Raw genomic sequence first — 22,672 nt, 5'->3', positions numbered from 1 at the left:
GCATTATTTTTTGAGTAAAAGCTGTTTTTGCATTTCGATAGAGTAGAGGGGAGCGGAGAAAGCAAACCCAAGGTCTTTAACACAAGAGAAAGAACCCAAACAAAAAGGAGCTACATAATATTGTAGAGAGACAATGAGTTTGGAGTCAGAGTTTTTTTTTTTTTTTTATTTATCTGTTTTGAGAGAGAGAAAGAGAACATGAGTAGGGGAGGGGCAGAGGGAGAGAGAATCCTAAGCAGGCTCCACGTGGTCAGCGCAGAGCCCAACACAGGGCTCGATCTCACAAATCGTGAGATCATGACCTGAGTCAAAATCAAGAGTTGGATTCTTAACCGACTGAGCCACCCAGGTGTCCCTGGAGTCAGAAAGGCTTCTGTTCAAATTCTGGGTCATTTATATATTGGCTGTATGACCTTACATTCTCTCAGTTGTTTCTTTTTGAAAACTAATCTTACAGGATTCTTACAAAGATTAAACAAGATGCTGTATAAGCACATGATTGGTTTTAATAATCCTTTTTATTAGTCAACATGTACAAACCTCTGATGTAAAGTAATTTGGGAGCGCTGTAAGTGTGTATGTGTGTGTGTGTGTGTCAACAGCTTACTAAATAAGCTGGGTTGTTTTCTAACTGAAAATATGTTCCTATTGCAGAAGAAAAAGGTAAAAATAAAACATAGTAAAAATTTCAGGGTATGAAACCTGTGACCCATTTGTAATGGTCTTTATTCACAGCTTCCAAAAAGGGTGAACCAAGTGACAGCATGTTTTTTTTTTTCTATTGGGCTATTTTTTTTTAATGTTTATTTATTTTTGAGAGCAAGACAGAGCACAAGCGGGAGAGGGACAGAGAGAGGGAGACACAGAATCTGAAATAGGTTCCAGGCTCTGAGCTGTCAGCACAGAGCCCGGTGCAGGGCTTGAACCCATGAACCGTGAGATCATGACCCTAGCTGAAGTCGGATGCTTAACTGACTGAACCACCCAGGTGCTCCCCAACTGCATTTTGCTTAAAATAAAATTGCTTAACATTTTAGGTATATGTAACAGAACAAATTTCCACTGTTATTTAAAAAAAAAAAAAAAAAAAAAGGTCTTCACACCCTTTGTAGTCTCTGCAGATGGTAGAACAGAAATTGGTCCTTTGGCTAACGCCGAATGTGAGAGAAAGCCCAGGGAAAGTGGCTTAAAAGACACATGGCATCCCTGGATTCTAGAGCAAGAAATGGGCATTGGTGTTGATTTTTAAAGAATTCCCTATTCAACAGAATAAACACTTCTTCTTCCAAGGTTTAATTCTTTAGAGTTCTTGGTAACAAGGCTTTCCCTTTTGAATCACTGAGAAGACTCTGAAAGCTGGAGAAAAGGCCGACTGGGGAGGGATCCCAGGACCTGAGGGGTGACCTTTGGTGAGATCACTGTTGTTTTTTTTTTTTGTCTCTTAACATATCCTCACCTGGGTATGTGCGCAGCCGCAACCTGGAAACTCCAAGGACAAGGAACACACAAAAAATGAACCCTAAGAAAATCTGACTCTCTTTAGCCAAGGGCTGAGAAGAGGTTTTTTGCTCTGGAGGACAGAATCCTTTTGACTGCACCCACCCTACCCCCAGGGAATAGCATGTAAGCAGACCTGTTTCCCCTGCCCCCCTCCACCAGCCCTTCCGGACCCAAGCAACAGCAAAGAGTTGGCGCCCCACTCCCTAGAGAGTAGGGGCAGTATCACAAAGAGAAGAGAGCTGGGGAAGGGGCTCTTTAAATCTATGTATGAAGTCTTTGGCACATCACCAATAAACCCAGGTATAAAACCGACCAGGATCAACACGGCAAAGAGCTTTGAGACTAAACTGTGGTTTAGTCTCCCAGGTTTCGAATGAGCCTCTGAGCAGCGCACAAGTGGGGCAGACCAGATGAGTAGTGCAAAGGCTTTGAAAATGAAATTGGTGTTTCAGCTACAGCCCTAAAAGTGGGCCAGGATGTGTGTTCTGAATTTAATCAGGTTAGCTGCCTACTAAAATAGAAGATTTAAATAAGAGTCTCATAATATAATACTAAAAATGTCTAGCATACTATCTAAAATTACTCTTCATACCAAGAATCATAAAAAAATCTCAACCAAAGTGAGAAAAGACAACCAACAGATACCAACACAGATATGGCACAGATATTAGAATCATCCAACTGGGATTTTTAAGCAGGTGGTATAAAAATGTTCCTAAGGGCACCTGGGTGGCTCAGTCAGTTAAGCATCCAACTCTTGATCTCAGCTCAGGTCATGATCAGGGTTTGTAAGATGGAGCCCTACATCCGGCTTTGCACTGATGGTGCAGAGCCTGCTTGAGATTCTCTCTGCACCTCCCCTGCTCACACATGCACAGGCACGTGCTCATGCTCTTGCTCTCAAAATAAATAAAAATTTCAAAAGAATTTTAAGAAAGACAAAAATGTTCCTAAAAGCAATTGCAAATGGTTAAAAAATGCTGACATTACCAAGTGCTGACAAGGATATAGAGCAACTGGTTCTCTCATACTCTGCTGGTGGGAGAGTAAAATCATACAGGTATTCTGGAAAATGATTTGGCAGTTTTTAGAAAGTTGAACATATACTTGCCATAGGACTTAGCAATCCCACTCACAGGTTTTTACTTTGGAGATGTTCATAGATGTATATAGATGTTCATAGCAGCTTTACTTGTATTAGCCCCAAACTGGAAACAACCCAAATGCCCTTCAAAAGGTGAATGGACAGGGGCGCCTGGGTGGCTCAGTCAGTTAAGCATCAGACTTTGGCTCAGATGGTGATCTTGTGGTTCACGGGTTCAAGTTCTGCTTTGGGCTCTGCACTGACAGCTGGGAGCCTGGAGTCTGCTTTGGATTCTGTGTCTCCCTCTCTCTCTGTCCCTCCCCCTACTCGCGTGTACTCTCTCTCTCTCTCTCTAAAATAAACGTTAAAAATTTTTTTAAAAAGGTGAATGGATAAAGAAGTGTTGTACATTCATACAGTGGAGTATTATTCAGTAATAAAAAGGAATGAACTATTGACATGCACAACAACTTGGATGGATCCCAAGGACATTATGCTAAAAACACCTAATCTGTGAAGTAATAATAAATATATACATTGGTCTCTGACCCTGGTTCCTAACACAGAGCCCTAAAACCCTTCTAAGTAGGGGTGCTAGGAGAATCTTTTGTTCTAACATTTTGTCTTTGACCCCAGCTTCTGAGGCAGAGCTCCTAAAACACTTGTGATTTCCTAAGTGATAAGAGCACTGGGAGCATTTTTTGTCCTCATATTTGGTCTTTGACTCTGGTTCCGGACAGAGTTCCTAAATCCCATGGCATTTCCTGGGTGACAGAAGTGTCTTTGTTTTAATGAGGTGACTCTTAGTGGGCTCCTGGATGGGGGCTGGTCACCAGAAAGACCAAGTTATGAATAAAAGCTTGGGATTTTCAGTCCCATCTCCCATTTTGTTGAGAGGGGAGAGGGGCTGGAAACAGAGTTAATGATCAATGCATGCCTACATGATAAAACCTTTCATAAAATTTCCAAAAGTATGGGGTTTGGAGAGCTTCTGGGTTGATGAACATACGTACATGCCAGGAGCATGGTCTACCCCACCTTCTGTGGGAACAGAAACTTCTGCACTTGGGATCCTTCCAGATCTTGCTCTATGTATCTTTTCATCTGTATCCTTTACTATATTCTTTAGCATATAATAAACAGGTAAATGTAAGCGTTTCCCTCAGTTCTGTGAGCTGTTCCAGCAAATAATCAAATCCAAAGTTGGGAGTGCGTGGGTTATAGGAACCTCCAATTTGTAGTCAAGTCAGACAGAGGTTGTGGGTAACTTGGGGACCCACTCCTTGTGATTGGCAACGGAAGTGGGGGAGAGTCTCATGGGACCGAGCCTTTAACCTGTGGGATCTGCATGGACTTCAGTTAGTGTCAGAACGGAATTAAAATGTAGGACACCCAGGTAGTGTCAGAGAACTGCCTGGTGTGGGGAAAACACCCAGGCACACCTGGCATCAGAAGCGCTGTTGAGTGTGGTAGCTGCTTGAGAAGAAGAGAGAAACACACAGGAGATGTGAGTTTCTCTTAAACGGTTTACATATTGTATAATACCATTTATTTAATAATCTCAAAAGGACAAAAATGATAGTGATGGACAATGGATCGATATTTACCAGGGGTTCCGGGTAGGGAGAGGATGTGATCATTAAAGGGTGCCAGACCACTTCTATATCCCGATTATGGTCATGCTTATATACTTCCATATGATAAAATTTCACAGAAACACACACACAAATGCATATAAAAACTGGTGGAAATCGAGTAAGGCCTTCAGTTTAAGTGTTCCAATGCCATTTTCCTAGTTCTGGTTATATAAGGTGTTATCACCAGGAGGAAGAATGGCAAAGTGCACGTGGGAATTCTGTACTGTTTTTAACCACTTCTTTTTTTTTTTTTTAATTTTTTTTTAAAGATTTTAAGATTTTATTTTTAAGTAATCTGTACACCCAATATGGGGCTTGAACTCACAACCCTGAGGTCAAGCGCTGCACATCTACCGACTGAGCCAGCCAGGCGTCCCTGTTTTTGCCACTTCTTTGTGAGTCTGAAATTATTTCAACATGAAAGGTTTATAACGAATCATTTCCACTCTACATGGTTAACCTTCCTGTGGGCTTCCTAATTCTAAATACCTCGAATCACTCACTGAGCTTCATCAGTTTTCCTTCCTTAAAATCTCTTAGTCTGAGTATTTCTTTCCCACTCCAGCCTTTACTCCCCGGGTCCAGGCCCCTGTCACTCCTGTCACAGCACAGCTTCTACAGGCTCTCTTTGCCTCTAGCTCTTGTATTCTGACAGACAACGCTTGTACATCCAGTGTCCAAAGGAATTCCACGAGCATGCTGCTTGCACTGTGTCATCACTCAAAAGCTTGCAGGAGCTTTTTACCATCTACACCCTAATATCCAAAGTACTTAAGGGGCACCTGGGTGGCTCAGTCGGTTGAGCGTCCAACTTCGGCTTAGGTCATGATCTCTCAGTTTGTGGGTTTGAGCCCCATGTCCGGCTCTCTGCTGTCAGTGCAGAGCCTGCTTTGGATCCTCTGTCCTCCTCTCTCTCTGCCCCTCCCCCGCTTTCTCTCTCTCTCTCTCAAAAATAAACATTAAAAAAATAAAAAACAGGGTAGGTCACTTGGTTAAGCATCTGACTTCGGCTCAGGTTATGATCTCACGGTTTGTGGGTTTGAGCTCCATGTTGGGCTCTGTGCTTACAGCTCAGAGTCTGGAGCCCACTTCAGATTCTGTGCCTCCCTGTCTCTCTGCCCCTCCCCCACTCACACCCTGTCTTTCTCTCTCTCAAAAATAAATAAATTTTTAATAAATTTAAAAAATTTTTAATAAAAATTTTGTTAATAAAAAAAAGTCAAAAAACAAAATAAAAACCAAAACAAAGTACTTAATTTGGCAATTCTAGATCATACGTATTCTCCCCTCAAACCAGAATTTCTGGTCTACCATTGTGCAAATCCTTCAAATGGCTGATGTTTGTATTATACTAGTTTGCTTCCTGCCCCCCACTCCCACAGGGCCTGAACACTTTGTGATGCTTCGCCTGTGCTCTCCTGGACTTCCCACATGGAGGCCAGGGCCCCCTTCAGGCACACTAACACGTGCGGTCCTCCCTGGAGTTTCAGACAGTGATCTCTCTTGTACCTCACTGGTCTCCCTGAGCCCACACTTCTGTACTCCTGTGAGGCTTCTCCATTGTGGCTTCTTTGAGCTTATCTTTCCAGGTGTTTATCAGTATAATCTGAAAATCCATTTTGCAGCCTGACTCTGCCGCCTTTCTCTCTCTGGTGTTTTTCCAAAATTCAAATGGACTAGCCTTCTAGAAATACTCTTTTCATGTTTTATTACAGTCAATATACTTTAGGGTCTACATATTAAGGTTACAAAGGGTGTGAAAAGAGCTCAGCCATCTATAAGGAAAGTACAATTTTAGTTGGTCTTACTTTTGCTGGAATGAATATTCATAGCAAACATCACTAATTTAGATAAAGGCATTAAACATACTATATTTTAACAATCATTAAGATATTTGTATATTACTTAGACTATTTCCTCAAAGTCTTTTTTTATATGAAATGATTGAATAGGACATTTTCTTCTTGTGGTTTTACCAAAGAAATCTTTTTTTTTTTTTTTTTTTTTTGACACAAAGTCATGGTATTATGACTTTGGGCACTCTTCATTATAAGTATTTTCATCATCTTATTTCTTCAATTTGCAGTTACACAGGAGTTTTTCATAACATGAACTATAGTTTAAATTTAGTGTTTTACTAAATCAACACGAATTACATCCACAGTAATGATTTGCAAGTATACATGGACATATATTTAAATATAAGAAGCCTGTACACATCAGCCAGATAACATTCTCATGGAATTATTCCATCTTCAGATAAAACATAAGGCGTCAAGGTAAACTAGTTCAGACATGGCACATGATTCTGAGCTCAAACAGCCTTTTGGAACTTTTTCATTTAAGTTACTGACATTTTTGTGTCTATTGTCTCTCTGGTGCCGGAAATCTACTACGTATTCAGATTATTTAGAACAAGAAGTATATTCACTGCAGGGATGAGGGTTTCCAAAAATAAATGTTAGTAGTCAAGGTAAGTATGATAATGAAAGCTAACTTTTCTAAAGGATCTTAAAAATGACTCATATGGCTACCATTTTCATTGTTCTTTGGCATTTAAACTAGCTTCTAGTGAACAAATGATCCCCATTATGGAGAAACTGAGAAAGGTAAAGGAGAAACAGGAGTCCTCCTCCCCCCCACCAAACTGGTCATTTCTGGGGGGAAAAATACTAAGAATGTATCTAAAAACTGTTTACCTACTCTCTTCTGGGGGAAATCAGGGATAACCAGAACTGAATGTTTCAAGTCAAGAATAACTAGAACTGCATATCAGAGGGTTGAATGTGGATTTGATAATATTCTTAAGGAGACTCAAGATCCACTGGAATCTCAAAATTGTTTTCTAATACATCATTCCGTGTCGTTGCCACTAAGATCCATCATTAATCTACACTTTAATATCTTATTGCTTCTCTCTGGAGAAGTAGCATGGTATCATATAATGAACATTCCTTCGTTCATTCATTAAATCCTAACTAATATTTATTGAGCACTTAGTCTATGCCAGACACTTAGTAGAATGCTGGACAGAAGTGAACTAACAACTCCAAATTCCCGCTCTGCTGCAGCTTGTAGTTTATAGGGGGTAAATAGACTACAAACAAAATATAGGTGTGTCTTATGGTGACAAATGCTATGGGGAACACTAAGGCAGGGAAGGAGGGGACAGGGAATACTGGCGGCAGGGGGCGTTCTTCTCCGTAATTTTAGATTGAGTGAACGGGAAAGATCTTACTAAGAAGCTGATAGCTAAGCCAAGACTTGAAGGTGGTAAAGGAAGAAACCATGACTATGTCTGGGGAAGAACGTTCCACGGAAAGAACACAACTAACATAGAGGCACTGAAGCCAGGATGTGCCTGCTGCCTGCGGAACCACAGTGAGGCCAATATGCAGGGAACAGAGTAAGAGGAGAGCAGTAGGGGGTGAAGTAAGAGGTGTCAGGAAGCGAGAGTGTACACTGGATTAAGAAAGAATCCCTCCAGCGAGAGGCATGGTTTCAAGGTATGAATTCTGGACTCACCAGGGTACAAAGGGCATTTAAAGGCCATTTAAAGGCCATTAAACCAGATGAGGTCTCCAAGGGCCTGAGTGGAGACAGAGAAAAAGAGGAGCAAGGATGGAGGCCTGCGGCACCCTAATGTGAAGAGGTGCATGTGGGGAGATGAGGAGGAATCAGCATGATCTGAGAAGGCACAGCCAGAAAGGGAGAAGGGAAACCAGGAGAGCTAGGAGGCCTGAGGCCAAGGGAAGACAGCATTTCAGGATGGGTGTCAAATGGTACTGAGACGCCAAAAGGGAGAAGGCCTGAGATTTGACTTTAGCAATGTGAAGGTCATTACTGACTTGACAAGTGTGGTAGTGGAAGCTGGAGATGGTTGTAGGGTCGGAAGGTGTGCGTGTGTGTATGTGTGTAATAAAAATAGACTGTAGCATATTAGGTTCAACAGAGACAGAAAAGCAATGATGCAGGAAAGGGAATATTGCTGGAGTGATGTCCTTGAGTAAGTGAAAAAGAGAGGACCTTGCACGCAAAGTAAAGCATGGTTTGGTAGGCTCAGTTAAAATCCTGGTCCAACCACTGACAACTTCTGTGACTTGGGGCAAGATTCTCAACCTCTCTGAGCCTTTGTTTTCTCACCTGTACGGTGAGAACTTCCTGGAATTACTGAACCATATAATGTCTTAATTAAATAGTGCTTTGCGTCGAAGTCCCAAGTTACCAGTTTCCTTAATATGCATCTGTGAGATAGGATAGAGAAAGAATTGAAAAAAAATCGAGCTTTTTCCGGGGCGCCTGGGTGGCTTGGTTGGCGAAGCGTCTGACTCAGGTCATGATCTCACTGTTCCTGAGATCGAACCCTGCATCAGGCTCTGCGTTGACAGTGGGGAGTCTGCTTAGGATTCTCTCTCTCAAAATAAATAAATAAATAAAATTTTAAAAGCTAGTATTTTCCGAAAACAGTCAATCCATATCTAGTATCTCTTGAAGTAAAAGTAATGTTACGAACCATATGGTTACACCCAAGATTGTAACTTTTGGTCACAAACACAGTACTACTTCACTTGTTCGTGCTGCACATCTTTGGAACCTGTGTTGGTGGACAACCAACAGGCCTTCCTCCCTGGTACATTCTGCCTAAATGTGCTTCTAATCCCGCTGATAGCGTAATGTCACTAGAATGGTATATTCCTCTAGTCAGATATTTACAGAGGTTGTGCAGGAACAGCAAACAAGATGAATAAAAGTCAAAGAATAAAAAAAAAAAAGGACTCAGAAAAAAGATGCGAAGAGTTGCCCTGAGGAGCAATATACTCCTCTTGCTGGAAGGGTTCAGACAAAGTGTAGATGGCCACCTATGGGCTCAGGTACCTTAAGCCATGGGTGATTCAGTGCTTCATAAACGGTGATCCTTTCAGCTGGATCCAGCATCAGCATGCGACGGACTAGGTCTTTGGCACTTTCAGAGATATGGCTCCACTGCCTTGGATTCATCTGAAGAGAAGGAAAGGAAAATTGCATAGTTACTGCCCAGGGAGAAGTTAACATTCACCATTGATGTAACATTCCTACACTGTTTCAATGTGAATACAATTCTCAAAGAACAGAAATCTGATTCTATAGGTTTGCTTTCTAAGGAAGAGGACAAAGGCAAGTCTTTGGTGGCTGTTGCTACGTATATGAGGTTTCGTATCAATAAGCATCCCTTACATATGTTCTTGATGTCACAGAAGTTATAATATTTTTAATAGTTGAAGAATAGAATGCTCACAACTTCAGTTTCTACCTTAGCTGAAGAGACTAGATACTTTGATCTAGAAAGGATTAAAATAAAATTTTTAGGTTAAAAATTTCAAAGAAATTTTTAAAACCTTCTCTCTTGAAAAACTGGAATCCACAGTAATTGTGAAGTTATGCAAAGTTCCTACTAGGATATTTTGGTCACTGTATATCAATTTCAGTATTTTAGAAAACATATACTGCTACCATCGGCCCTAGAGAATAACCCATTCACTTGTATACTGTCTTCAGTGAAGTTACTTTTGCCCCTCTTGTAGAAAGATGAGACAACTCAGCCACAAGGTCAATTGACTAAAGTCAAACAAATGGATAAAAACTATGAGTTGATCAAAGGATACAAGGCTTGTGAGAAAGTGGATCTGTGAGGAAAAGAGCAAGGTGGCTCCAGGGGAAAAAGAGTATTTCCGAGACCAGGAAGAAGAAAAAGGGAAGGGACACTTAGGGCTTGCTGCTGGGAAGGTAAGTGGGGACAGGTGAGGAGAGGCCAGTGGGGCCTCATTCCTTATTTAGTATCAAGAAGCCAACTGGCTGGGTGAGTTTGCATAAGATGCCTGGTGCCAGGAGCTAGCAATACCATGGGTTGAATGAGAGGAGACCTAGGTCACCTTCTAAGGGAGAAAGATGGAGAATAAAGTCCCTAACAATTTAAAGCCAAACGAAATCACGACTTGCATCACAGTTCACAGGAATCACTACAGTGTGGCCAAGGGTTAGCATTAGACACTGAAATTCGCTCTGGCTACTAGGAGGTTCCGTACTGGTGGACGGGGAGTGAAAGATGTTCCTTGTTCTTTTTCTCACAGGCAGAATTCCAACAAGAGTCACTTCTGCTTGTCAGATCTCTTAACTAAAGTGACTGCCTTACTGTTGCCATCCTACTGAAATTGTCATCAATTGGTCAGTTTGAAATAATGTAGGTGATTGCATGAGGCTTAGCCTTGTTCCCTCTTCCCCATCCTGGAGCAGATGTGCTCTTTAAGGTTGGAATGATTTATCCTCAGGGAAAGGGGTTGAGAAGTTATCTGCAACTGGCAGTAAGATTTCTCAAGTGAGTAGAGGTTGAGAAGTAGATGCTCCCCCATCCTGTTTCTGAAGGAGTCCAATCCAGGGTTTCCCTCTTTCTGTGGCTGAGAAGAGTAGCTGAAATTAATCTGGGAGGTTGAGTTTATAAGGGGAACAAAACAGGGCTATAGAACAGTCTCGCTTATTTGAAAACTAAAGCCATGGACGCCTCGACCAGCTGTGGACGTACCGACTGGCTACCCATGATGATAGACAGTGACACACTGCATCTTTTCATACTTTGGGAAACATATTTTTGTCTTTTAGAAAAAAGTTAATTGAAATTAAATGTTAGCATATGTCCCAGTTAAGTGGTATTCTCAGATATCTACCTTAAAAGATCAAGTAAGCTAGCAAATGAGAAAAGTTCAACTAAAATCGCTTAAGGCCAGTAGCAGTTTATAAACTGTAACAGTTTTTAAAAGAGGCCATCAAAATTTTCTTGAAAAACACCCCTATAGATCAAGGATTTTGTTCATAGTTCTTCTGTTAAGAACCACCAGGGTGATGAAACTCTTTTTGAGGTTTGCTTCAAAATAATCGGCTAGTATGTGGAATACAGATCAAACCAGATTGGCTATATGTTGCTAAGTGGTGAAGCTGGGGGTTCACTGTACTCTTATCACTACTACTTTTGTTTGAAATTTTCAATAAAAAAATGTAAAAATAAATGCTGACAGAATCACAGCACAGTATGTATGTGTGTGTGTGTGTATACATACATATACATATATACATATGAAAGGCCCACCAGCTTTATCATTGATGGTAGAGATGGATCTCTACTTCAAACAAAGCTGCTGAAAATGTGGGGCTTTTGTATTTAAAAAAAAAAAAGGCATGAATATAAGTGAGAGGTGAGGTTAGCCAAGTAAAAGAGTAAATAAGTTATTAACATCAAAGCTTCAAACCTCCAGGTACAGAAACTATGATATAGCTGTCACGCCCATCTGACTTACTATAGTACTAAGAATGGAGGTTTTAAAATAATTTAAGTTTTGGCCTGTGTGAAGAGCCCACATTTCTTACAAAGAAACAAAAAAACTATTCAGTGCTTTAAAAATAGAGGAAATCAAATACCAGAGGCTGCGGGAATGAAGCACATTGCCTTGGAAACCAGGAAGTTAGCAACTAAACTAGCACAAAGGAAGAATTCTATTATTAGCAAATGCTTATAACTCCAAAAGGCAGGTGGGAGATTTTATTATACGGTATCTACGTCATAAGTCACTGTGAGGATAAAATGAGTTAAATATGAGTGCTTAGCAACAGTTCCAGGCACATACTAAGTGCTATGTGTGAGTTAGCTATCATTACTTCTAGTATTAGTATTATGATGCTGATGCATTGCTAATTGTGTTTATTTTCATATGTTAAGTACCTGTGGTTTCACTTGGCAAAATTCAATGAGAAAGCCAGGGCCATGCATTCCTGACAGCCACTCACAATTTCCAGGGATTGGAGGAGGATGATTACTTACAAGCAGTTTCCTGAGACATTTAGTTACCTTGGAAGGATTGATTTTATTCCCCAGTGGCCAACTGACTCTAAGAGAAGCAGAACAAAACCTATACTTAAAACATCTTTCTCTGTTAACGGAGTTTTGGCATAGACCTTAATCCAAATAAAACAAGAGGCAAACCTGCATGCCCTTATAGGCTGATGATACACAAGGCTAAAAATTAAAAGCATAACTCATTTGCACCTCTACAGGCTTCACTTACGGTTTAAAAGGACAAGGCTGTGGGCTCGCTGCTGTCAGCACAGAGCCCACTTCAAATCCTCTGCCCACCCCCCCCCCCCCCACCGCTTGCGGGCATGCTCTCTCAAAAGTAAAATATTAAAAAAAGAAAAAAAGGACAAGGCTGCCACTCTGAAGCTACTTTGCCTTTCATTTCTTTTGTCCCCCGTTTCCTGGAAGTCCTTTATAAAACTCTAACATTACTGAGGCAATGAAAAGAAAACAGGTCTCACAGTTTTGGAGTCTGGCACTACACAAACCCGTGTGTTTGGTCTTATGTTACCAGGCATGGCTGAAAATGAAACAGTGCTTCTGTTGAATAGAAAGTACAAGTTTCAGTAGTATGGGGTGGAAAAAGAACCCCAACATAAGCCGCCCTGATCTGGTATCCAGACACACACTCCCCCATGTTTCCCATACACAGCATCTAACTGTCAGCCACACATGATGGTAGAGGGCAAATGGATGGAAGAGCTGGGACAGCGAGACCAACCTTTAGCTTATGAATTTTCAAGTGTTCCTTAGCTCTTTTTGCTATAGCCACTCACAATGTCAGTGATGATTTTTTTTAATTTTTTAATAATGAAAGTAATAACACGCTATTCACAAGACTGGGAACAATGTATGTGGTTTCTAATCCACAGGAGTCTAAGAAGAACATGAATGTTTAAGTCCCACCAAAATGGCTCTAAATTATGTTGTGAGATGCAGCTGTGATAGTGGCATTTTGGTTTATCCTGGGATGTAAATGACAAGGGTTTCAGCAGTGCTACTTGACTACATAACGTGGAACAAGATGTGTGGTAAAGCAAAACAAATAAAGGCTCATATGAAATATAAAATATAGAATTGCTAATTCACTGGGATGAAATTTCCACTTTCACTAAAAATTGAGCAAAAAGCTTTAAAAATGAAGCCCTTTCCCCAAATTATGGAAAGAAGGGCCAAAGAAGTTTATTTTCTAAGATTAGCCTGAATAGGCGGTCTGGTCACCCCAGGAAGAATGGGTACTTTTGAAATCGGGCTCACGTGTGTCACAAACATCTCACCTGAGGTAAAATAAAAAGGTCAAATTCTATCACAGCAAATTCCAAGGGTCATTCCAAATTCTTTCCCAGAACTAGAATTTTATTTGAAATAAGTAGGGCACTAACCAAACAATTTCTCTGACCTAGCTAAATGGGCGGTTTTGCTAGAATGGATTTGTGAGAAAAGCATTGGTTTTCTGAATCTGAGGGCCCAAGACTCCTAAACTGTTGATTTGCACATACAGGATTCTGTATCAAAGAGGACTAAGGTTCCTGTTTTCTAGCCTAAACATGGGGTTGGGTTCCAAACATGTGGGATAGACTTCAGGTGCAGCACCAAGGAGAGGGGAATGGAGGGGCAAGGCTGTGGTTGTTTTGAAGCCAGTCTCCTCCTCCCTTCTGCCTAGACAACAGTGCAGCTGATAGTGATTCAGAAATTTACTTGAGGCCTATATTATCTGACAAGGCAAGTGGATCAATGTCAGCAAAGAACTTTTCTCTGACTGGGTAACTACGTGACAATCAGGAAGTCCAAAGGCAGATAGCAACTTCACATTTTCCGGAATAATTTAATTTCAATACAAAAATAAAACATTCATAATATATTACCTTATATTTTCCTTTAATAATGCCTTCAAACAATCTTTCCTTGGTTCCATAAAAAGGCAAGCAACCACTTAGCAGGATAAAAAGGATCACGCCACAACCCCAGACATCTACAGGTTTTCCATAAGGCTCTCTTTTGACAACTTCTGGGGCCATAAAATGAGGTGTTCCAACGCGTCCTACATTTCAAACAACAACAAGGAAGAATGTTTACATAAAACGGGCTTTAACTGAAAATAGAACAATAACAGTTTCAAGGAAAAGTTTTAACAATATAAATATTCTCTTACCACCTCCACCTCCATAAAATCAAGGGGCAAAAAAGGCAGAAGGAAAATCATTATTTAATCACCTCTTGAAAATACGAGCCCAGGACAGGTACTTTGTCTTTTTTGTTGTTGTTTATTTTTTTACTTTTATTAAATTTTTTTTGGATGCTTTTTTGAGAGGGATGGACAGAGAGAGGGAGAGAGAGAGGGAGGGAGGGGGAGAGAGAGAGAGAGAGAGAGAGAGAGAGAGACAGACAGACAGACACAGACTCCAAAGCAGGCAGCAGGCTCCAGGCTCCAAGCTGTCAGCACAGAGCCTGGCACAGGGCTCGAACCCACGAACTGTGGGTCAGATCATGACCTGAGCCGAAGTCGGACGCTTAACCGACTGAGCCACCCAGGTGCCCTTTTTTTTTGTTTTTTAAAAAAAGATTTTATTTTTAAGTAATCTCTACACCTAGCGTGGGACTTGAAATCACAACCCCAAGATCAAGAGCCACATGCTCAGGGGCACCTGGGTGGCTCAGTTGGTTAAGTGACCTATTCTTGATTTCGGCTCAGGTCATGATCACACGGTTCGTGGAATGGAGCCCTACATGGCCTCCATCTTCTTTAAAGAGTTTTCTCTCCAACCCCCATCAAAACTAGCTTTTAGGAAGGAATCTGATAGCAGTTACTTGTACACTAGTAATCATCTTTTAACTCAGTATTCCTACATGAGTCTTTTCTTCTACTGCAGAATGAAAAGCTGTGCCCTGTAGGGAAATTACTGTGGGAGGGGAAGTGCCCACCAGCCTTGGCAACTCTTCTTGCATGCAGGCCCGGCTTTCGCCTTCTTTCCTTCCTCCTTTCCCTGCCCCTTCTCTCTTATCATATTGAGTCCAAGATAATTTTTTAGTTTCAACACCGCGTGACACTTTATCTAGAGCTGAGAACTGTGGTTTAAAGAAATAATAATAAAAAAAAGACCTTTGCTGTGGGTCATTATGGTTCCCCTTCTTCCCACATAATGGAAGAGGTTAACTTCGGGGTTCAGAGAATGAAAATATTCTCACTTAAAATGTGCAGTAGACCAGTGGAAACTATACTAGTTGGAAGGGAAGATTTTTATTCCATATTGCCTCATTTTGCTTCCTCTGGTAACACTGAGAAGCTGAAAGAACGAGAGCTAAGCCTCCTACTTCATGAACATGCTGGACAGTTCGCCTTGTTCTGATGGCAGGAGCTGGGCAAAGCAGGGCAAGAGATCAAGGTACCAGTCAGGGTACCGGCACCATGGCCCCAGTCAAGCACCTTCTTACAGCTGGGATGAGGTTTTGAAACTTGACTTGACTCCTACACCACCTTCCTACATGAGAAAGGCCTGAGCAACTCAAAAAGGAGATCCACTCTGTTTACCTGGATGAAAGACTACCCCAGTCTGGAAAATTAGCATTTATTCTTTTTAATATGTTTTTTTAATGTTTATTTATTTTTGAGACACAGAAAGGGAGACAGAGCACAAGCAAGGGGGGGGCAGAGAGAGAGAGACACACACACAGAATCTGAAGCAGGCTCCAGGCTCTGAGCTGTCAGCACAGAGCCCGATGTGGGCTTGAACCCACAAACCGTGAGATCATGACCTGAGCCCAAGTCAGATGGTTAACCGACTGAGCCACCCAGGTGCCCCTGTTTTAATGTTTTTAAATTTATTTTGAGAGAGAGAGAGAGAGAGAGAGAGAGAGAGAGAGAAAGAGAGAGAGCGCGCGCGCGCAAGCGAGAGAGAGCACAAGTTGAGGGAGGGGCAGAGAGAGAAGGAGACACAGAATCTGAAGCAGGCTCCAGGCTCTGAGCTGTCAGCACAGAGCCCGATGCGGGCTCGAACCCACAAACTGTGAGATCATGACCTGAGCCCAAGTCAGATGGTTAACCAACTGAGCCACCCAGGTGCCCCTGTTTTAATGTTTTTAAATTTATTTTGAGAGAGAGAGAGAGAAAGAGAAAGAGAGACAGAGGGAGAGAGGATCCCAAGCAGGCTCCACTCTTTCAGCACAGAGCCTGATGTGGGACTCGATCCTACGAACCATGAGATCATGACCTGAGCTGAAATCAAGAGTCAGACGCTTAAACGACTGAGCCACCCAGGCACCCTTAATGTTCATTCATTTTTTTAAAAAAAGTTTATTTATTTAATTTTGACGGGGAGGGGGCAGAGAGAGAGAGAATCCCAAGCAGGCTCCCCACTGACCCATGACTGATGCAGGGCTCAAACTTGCAAACCATGAGAGCATGACCTGGTCTGAAGTTGGATGTTTAACTGATTGAGCCATGCCAGGTGTCCCCGCTCATTCTTGAGGAACATACATGTCTTTTGGTTCCAGAATTTGCTCACAGATGATGGGGGAAAGAATATATAGGAATGAGTTTTTTACAGTATCTTTTGCCGATCGGTAGGTGAAAGGACTAGAGTTCACCCTTAACACACACCAACCTTCCCGGACTCCTTGCTTGTGATCACTTGACTTTTCCTTCTTTGTGGTCACTTGATTTTTATGATTTTGACTTCCTGTTCTTAGAATTTTGTGGTCAATTACCAAACCAAATTACACGTCACTGTATCTGACAAAGTTCAGATATACATTTAAATATTTAAAGGTCAGATTTGGGGATAATATAATAAAACCTCATTACCTGGAAGCTCAGGATAAGGAGTTGTTCTGAATAGCTACCTATTCAATACTTTAGGACTTGAATCTTTACACACTCAAACCATTTTTACTTTAATAATTTTGGATGGTTGTCTTTCTACAATTTTTGGACTTCTTTACACAAGATGATGCACATAATTTAACCATTTCTTGATGACTCAGAATTGTCCTGCGGGTATCAATGAAAGAAGTATGCTGTAGAACAGGAAATGCCCTCAGGAACTTCATGGGTATGCAAGGGCCAAGTTCTTCAGTATTAAATGGGGGCTGTGCTTTCTACCCTTTGGTATCTGCTCAATATACTTTTTCTGTCAGGCTTTCATTTCTTTTCTCTTACTGTGCTTACTCCAGCCTTGTCTTCTCCTAATCTGTTGCATAAAATCTGCTATTAACCAGAAACTGATTAGCAACCAGATTTTCATTTATTTCCTAACAATTTCCCAAGTGCCTGCTAGGTCCTAGACACAGTGGGAGGTGCTGTGGACATCCAGAGGGATAAACTATGATCCCCCTTGTCCTCACAAATCTCAGTCTTTGATGTGATTATGAATCCCTGCATCAAATATGACCTGGAGGTATGTAGCCCAGATAGTTACGGTGGAATGGAAGAGAAGGAATAGGGTTGCCTAACTTGGGATGGTGAAGATCAGCCTGCTTTTTAAGAGGAGATGATTGTCAGCTCAGCCTCTCAGCCTTCAGGAGCAGTAAGAGTTAAGTAGATACTGAAAATGACAAAAGGTATTCCAATCACAGGGAGTAGCAGGTGCAAAGCATGAAGGAACATGAATCCATAAAACTATGAAAAATGGCAGCATGCAGTTTCAGACAGTGTGTCCTCAGAAGCCCATTTGAGAAGACTATGAATAGGTATTAAGGTCAAGAAACGTCTTGCTGCAAAAATAATTGCTCTGTAGGTTCCTAGTTATCTTCTGGATAAGTAAGTTTTCCAAATAGCAGGATTTCAGACAGGTTAAATGTGAATACATGTAAGTGGTTTCTACTCTATGGAATACATAAAGGAGAGAATTCTTTTCTATTTGGAGGACTGAGTAATCAAAGATTCCAACTGACAGGGAAATAGCTGTTAAGTATTAGCAAACAAGCTAACAGTAGCATAGTTTCAAAAACACCTTAAACAGTAAGAAAGCTTTCTACAAGAGGGTATCTTTTGTCTACATATGTTATATTTAAAGACACTATAATGCGTGAAGTAGTTATTTCAAGACTGGAAGGATAGGTATGCTAAGAAATGACATTTTGACCATCAGAAAGATTTTAATTCTAGAATCACCGAGAAAAATAAATTTTGCAAACTGACACACCATAGGTTCAAAATCAGCTTTAAAAATGTACAATTTAGGGGCGCCTGGGTGGCTCAGTAGGTTAAGCATCCAACTTCGGCACAGGTCATGATCTTGAAGTTCGTGGGTTCGAGCCCTGCATCGGGCTCTGTGCTGACAGCTGAGAGCCTGGAGCCTGCTTCAGATTCTGTGTCTCCCTCGCTCTCTGCCCCTCCCCCACTAACACTCAGTCTTTCTGTCTCTCTCAAATATAAATAAGCATTAAGAAAAAAATATATACAATTTAGGGGAAAAGTTCATGGACTTTAAGAAAGTAGATTAACATGTAGAAAATGTCTAGGTAAGTGTAATGAGTCTGTTTTTCCCCTTCAATAAAGATGCACAGTAAAATACGAAGCTGATGCTTTGAATACTAATAGGATACCCCAGATAAAGAGAAACAAAGTCATTATATGTGGCCCGTATAGAACATATAAAAAGGACTTTGTGTCATTTCATTTCATCTCATCAACTGTGGGTATGTAATCATCAGAATTTATTTGTTATAATTGTGTAGTCTTTCCACAGGGATGATCTGTACAAATACCAGATTTAAGAGAGGTAGTTTAATAGCAACATTTGTTTAAAACCAACTTGGGAGTTGCAGTTGATTGCAAAATCAATATGAGCCAGTAGTGTTACGTGGCTGTCCAAGAAGCTAATGCAATTTGGTAAGCCTGATAGAAATGTAAGACCCACAGCAAAAGCAACAGCCCCAAGTGCTGCTGGACTGCACCTGTCATTGTGCTCAGTCTTGGCTCCAGTGAGGAGATTCTCATATAAGGAATGGCTAAATTAACCTAGGCAAGTTAATCTGGATCAGACTTTGGGGCACACGATCACTGTCTTTAACCATCTGAATGGCTGTGATGTGGAAGGATTAAAATTGGTGTGCATGGCCCCGCAAGTCAGAAGTAGCACCACTGGGTGGAAATGATGGAAAGATGGATTTCTGTTCTATGCAAAGATTAATGTTTCAGTATGTAAGCTTTCCAAAAACGGAAACATGGGCCCAGATCATAGTGAATTCTTTGCCAGCTGAGGAATTAAACTAGAGCTCAGCCTTTTGCTGGGAATTTTATGAGAGAAGGCAATCATTGGTTACAAGACTGGAGAAGTTAAGGCCCTTGGCATTCTGAGATTCAATGATTCTACGATTAAATGATGTGTTCCTATCTGATCCTAAGGTCAGTCCTTCTAATCACAGAAGCAAGTTCTGAATTAGGGGAAAAAAATCAGTTTTTAAAACTATACTTGTTGCAATTTTTCACATTGTTGGAAATGATTAGCTGGAAGAGAATGTAAAACTAGAAGAAAATGTAAACATAATTTAATTTTATTTTTAAATTTTTAGTTATTTTTTTAAGTATGATCCATGCTTAGTGTGGAGCCCAACATGAGGCTTGAACTCATGACCCTGAGATCAAGACCTGAGCTGAGATCAAGAGTTGGACGCTTAACTGATTGAGACACTCAGGTGCCCCATAAACATAATTTTATTTTGAATGTTTAATTTTTTTTTTTGAGAGAGAGAGAGGGACAGAGTGGGAGTGGGGAAGGGTCAGAGAGAGGGGGAGGCACAGAATCTGAAGCAGGCTCCAGGCTCTGAGCTGGTAGCACAGAGCCAAACGGGGGGCTCGAACTCCCAAGCCGTGAGATCATGACCTGAGCCAAAGTCAGATGCTTAACCGACTGAGCCACCTAGGTGCCCTAAACATAATTTTTATTAAGTTTATTTATTTGTTTTGAAAGAGAGAGAGCAAGCAGGGGGCAGACAGAGAGAGGGGGAGAGGGAGAGGGAGAGAGAGGGAAAGAGAATCCCAGGCAGGCTCTGCACTGTCAGTGACCAGGCAGATGCAGGACCTGAACTCACGAACCGTGACTGAGATCAAGAGTTCGACACTTAACTGACCGAGTCACCTGGGCGCCGTCCTCCCTTAAACACAATTTAATTTTAGAGGGCTATGTGATGAAATAACAATTTAAAGAATACAACTATGACTCCTGGCTCATTTTTCAAAAGATGGTCTGTTAACACTGCTTTGATGTGTTAGTAATGGTGTCTTAAATTAAATGAAATATCCTATGTAACAAATTAAAGTTTTGATATTTATTATTTGTTAGGTATTTGAATTTAATATAAGCGTTCATGAAAGATGATAGGTTCAAAAAATTTCCTTTGATATTTTTTTTTCATATTTTTCGTCTTTGTGAAGGCTGGCAGTATCAGGAGACAGCAAATCGAAGGCACGGACTACATAATTGATAATTTACAGAATGGAGAACTACGTCATTTGCAAAACCAAGGGACAGAACTAAAACCAAGGCAGCATTCTGAGCTAAAGTCTATTGAAAGGAATAAATAAAAATCCAAATTCTTGAATCTGGAATTAGCATCCACCTCTGTACACTAGTGGAGAAAATGTCTATTTTTAACCTTTCTATTTTTTTCTGGCATGGGAATTTTCTAATTATGTTTTGCTTTGGCTAATAATAAAATCAGTCTGCATTCACATCTGCTTGCTCTTCCCAAATACACAGATTGATAGCTTGAGCAGGACACTTTCACAAATAAAAAGAGGAAAACAGTATGAAATTAAACATTAGCCTTTGATGTAAACCTGAAAGTGGTTAATCCACATGTTTTAGAATGGACTTCACTTGGCCAGTTCGAATTTATTTTTTAAGTACGCTCTATGTCCAATGTGGGACTTGCACTCACGACCCCAAGATCAGGAGTCACATGCTCTACTAACTGAGCCAGCCAGGTGCCCCTGGCCAGTTCAACTTTAGAAATCACGTTGCCCCATATATCACCTTATTCCAACAATGTTTTAATCTCTGTATGTATAGGCTCACTTCTCTGCCAAGCGGTGGGAATACAAAGAGTAAAAGCACAGTCTATTCTAAAGGTTCAAAATCATATGATGGCACATTTTTTTTGGAGGGGGGGCATAATGGGTATGAAACACTGATGGGCTAATATTTAGTTTGAAAGTTTTACACCAGCCTGAAAGTGACCAGATTTTGAAGGAAGTTTTTAAAAACGTGTTCTTACCTCCAGCTACAAGTCCAGACTCCCCTAATTGAATAGCTACCCCAAAGCCCCCAAGTTTAACAGGTGCCGAGTTTTCCTTTGAGGCAAGGAGAACACAGTGGGGCTGGAAAGAAAAATAGACAAAAAACAAACCAAAGATAAGGATTAGCTGAAGATTAACAATTCAATTTACACAAAACCAAATAACATGACCATATAATAATACATTAAAAACTCCTGGACATATTTTGGATGCTTAAATTATTTTTTCTATCCTCACTTCTGGATGATTTCTCCAAACACTTACCTGTTGTATCCAATGTTTTTCAGGGATTATTTGCTTCTAAGATTAGGGTACGATGCTAAGAATTACTGAGGAAGCAAGTGTGTTCAAGTAAGGAAGACATATTTTCTACCTTTTCATGCGATATTCTCTTCCTTTGAGTGATGGTCTACATTTGTTTAAGGGAAAATGTTTTTGTCTTTTTTTTTTTTTAAGTTTATTTATTTATTTTGAGAGAGACAGAGACAGTGTGAGTGGGAAAGGCACAGAGAGAGAATCCCAACAGGCTGTGTGTCCTCCCAATGTGGGGCTTGAACTCACAAACCATGAGATTCATGACCAGAGCTGAAACCAAGAGTCTGATGCACCCAGGCACCCCTAAGGAAAAATGTTTTTTATACCTCTTGATGAGATGTTTTTTAAATGTTTATTTATTTATTCAGGGAGAGAGAGAGAAAGAGAGAGCGAGGGAGTGAGCATGTGTACATGTGTGCAGGGGAGGGGCAGAAAGAGAGGGAGAGAGAATCCCAAAGCAGGCTCTGCGCTGTCAGTGCAAAGCCTGATAGAGGGCCTGATCCCATGAACCATGAGATCATGACCTGAGCCGAAATCACGAGTCGGACGCTTAACCAACTGAGCCACCCAGGCACCCCAAAATATTTCTTGAAACTTCTGACTTTACCTACAGAGCCACTCTTTTTGGTCCTTAGGGGATGCTGATGGCTCTTCCTTTGTCCGCCCTCCCACTATCCTCTTGCTTTTCTTTATTCATTTCATCTCTAAGTAAGTAGAGCCAGATTTCATGCCTTTATTTTAAAAAATTTTTAATCTTAATTTATTTTTGAGAGAGAGAGGCAGAGAGAGAGGGAGACACAGAATCAGAAGCATGCTCCAGGCTCTGAGTTGTCAGCACAGAGCTCAAGGCACGGCTCGAACCCACAAACCATGAGATCATGACCTGAGCTGAAGTCAGACACTCAACTGAGTGAGGCACCTGGGCGTCCCTGGTTTTTAAGGTCCATACATTGCATTTGATGGCTATAGGTCTTAAGTCCCTCTGACTCTACACCATATCCCCCTCTTAACCTTTTTAA

At 41.0% G+C, this 22,672-nt stretch overlaps 1 protein-coding gene across 13 annotated transcripts in view; it reads right to left on the bottom strand.

Annotated features, from left to right (window-relative positions):
* Nucleotides 1-22,672, bottom strand: part of CASK (calcium/calmodulin dependent serine protein kinase) — a 359,937-nt gene that overhangs the window by 116,135 nt on the left and 221,130 nt on the right. For all 13 annotated transcript variants that reach the window (XM_081793028.1, XM_081793029.1, XM_081793034.1 and 10 more), the window contains exons 6-8: nt 21,317-21,419; nt 13,966-14,141; nt 9,097-9,219 (exon numbers count right to left, since the gene is read on the bottom strand). In XM_081793028.1, coding sequence (XP_081649154.1) covers nt 9,097-9,219; nt 13,966-14,141; nt 21,317-21,419 — 402 coding nt within the window. The remainder of the gene's footprint in view (nt 1-9,096; nt 9,220-13,965; nt 14,142-21,316; nt 21,420-22,672) is intronic.

This window comes from Panthera onca, chromosome X (assembly GCF_046562875.1).
Source record: "Panthera onca isolate mPanOnc1 chromosome X, mPanOnc1 haplotype 2, whole genome shotgun sequence".
Lineage (NCBI taxonomy): Eukaryota > Metazoa > Chordata > Mammalia > Carnivora > Felidae > Panthera > Panthera onca.
The sequence above is the reverse complement of the archived record's forward strand: the minus strand, read 5'-3'. Positions and strand labels throughout refer to the sequence as shown.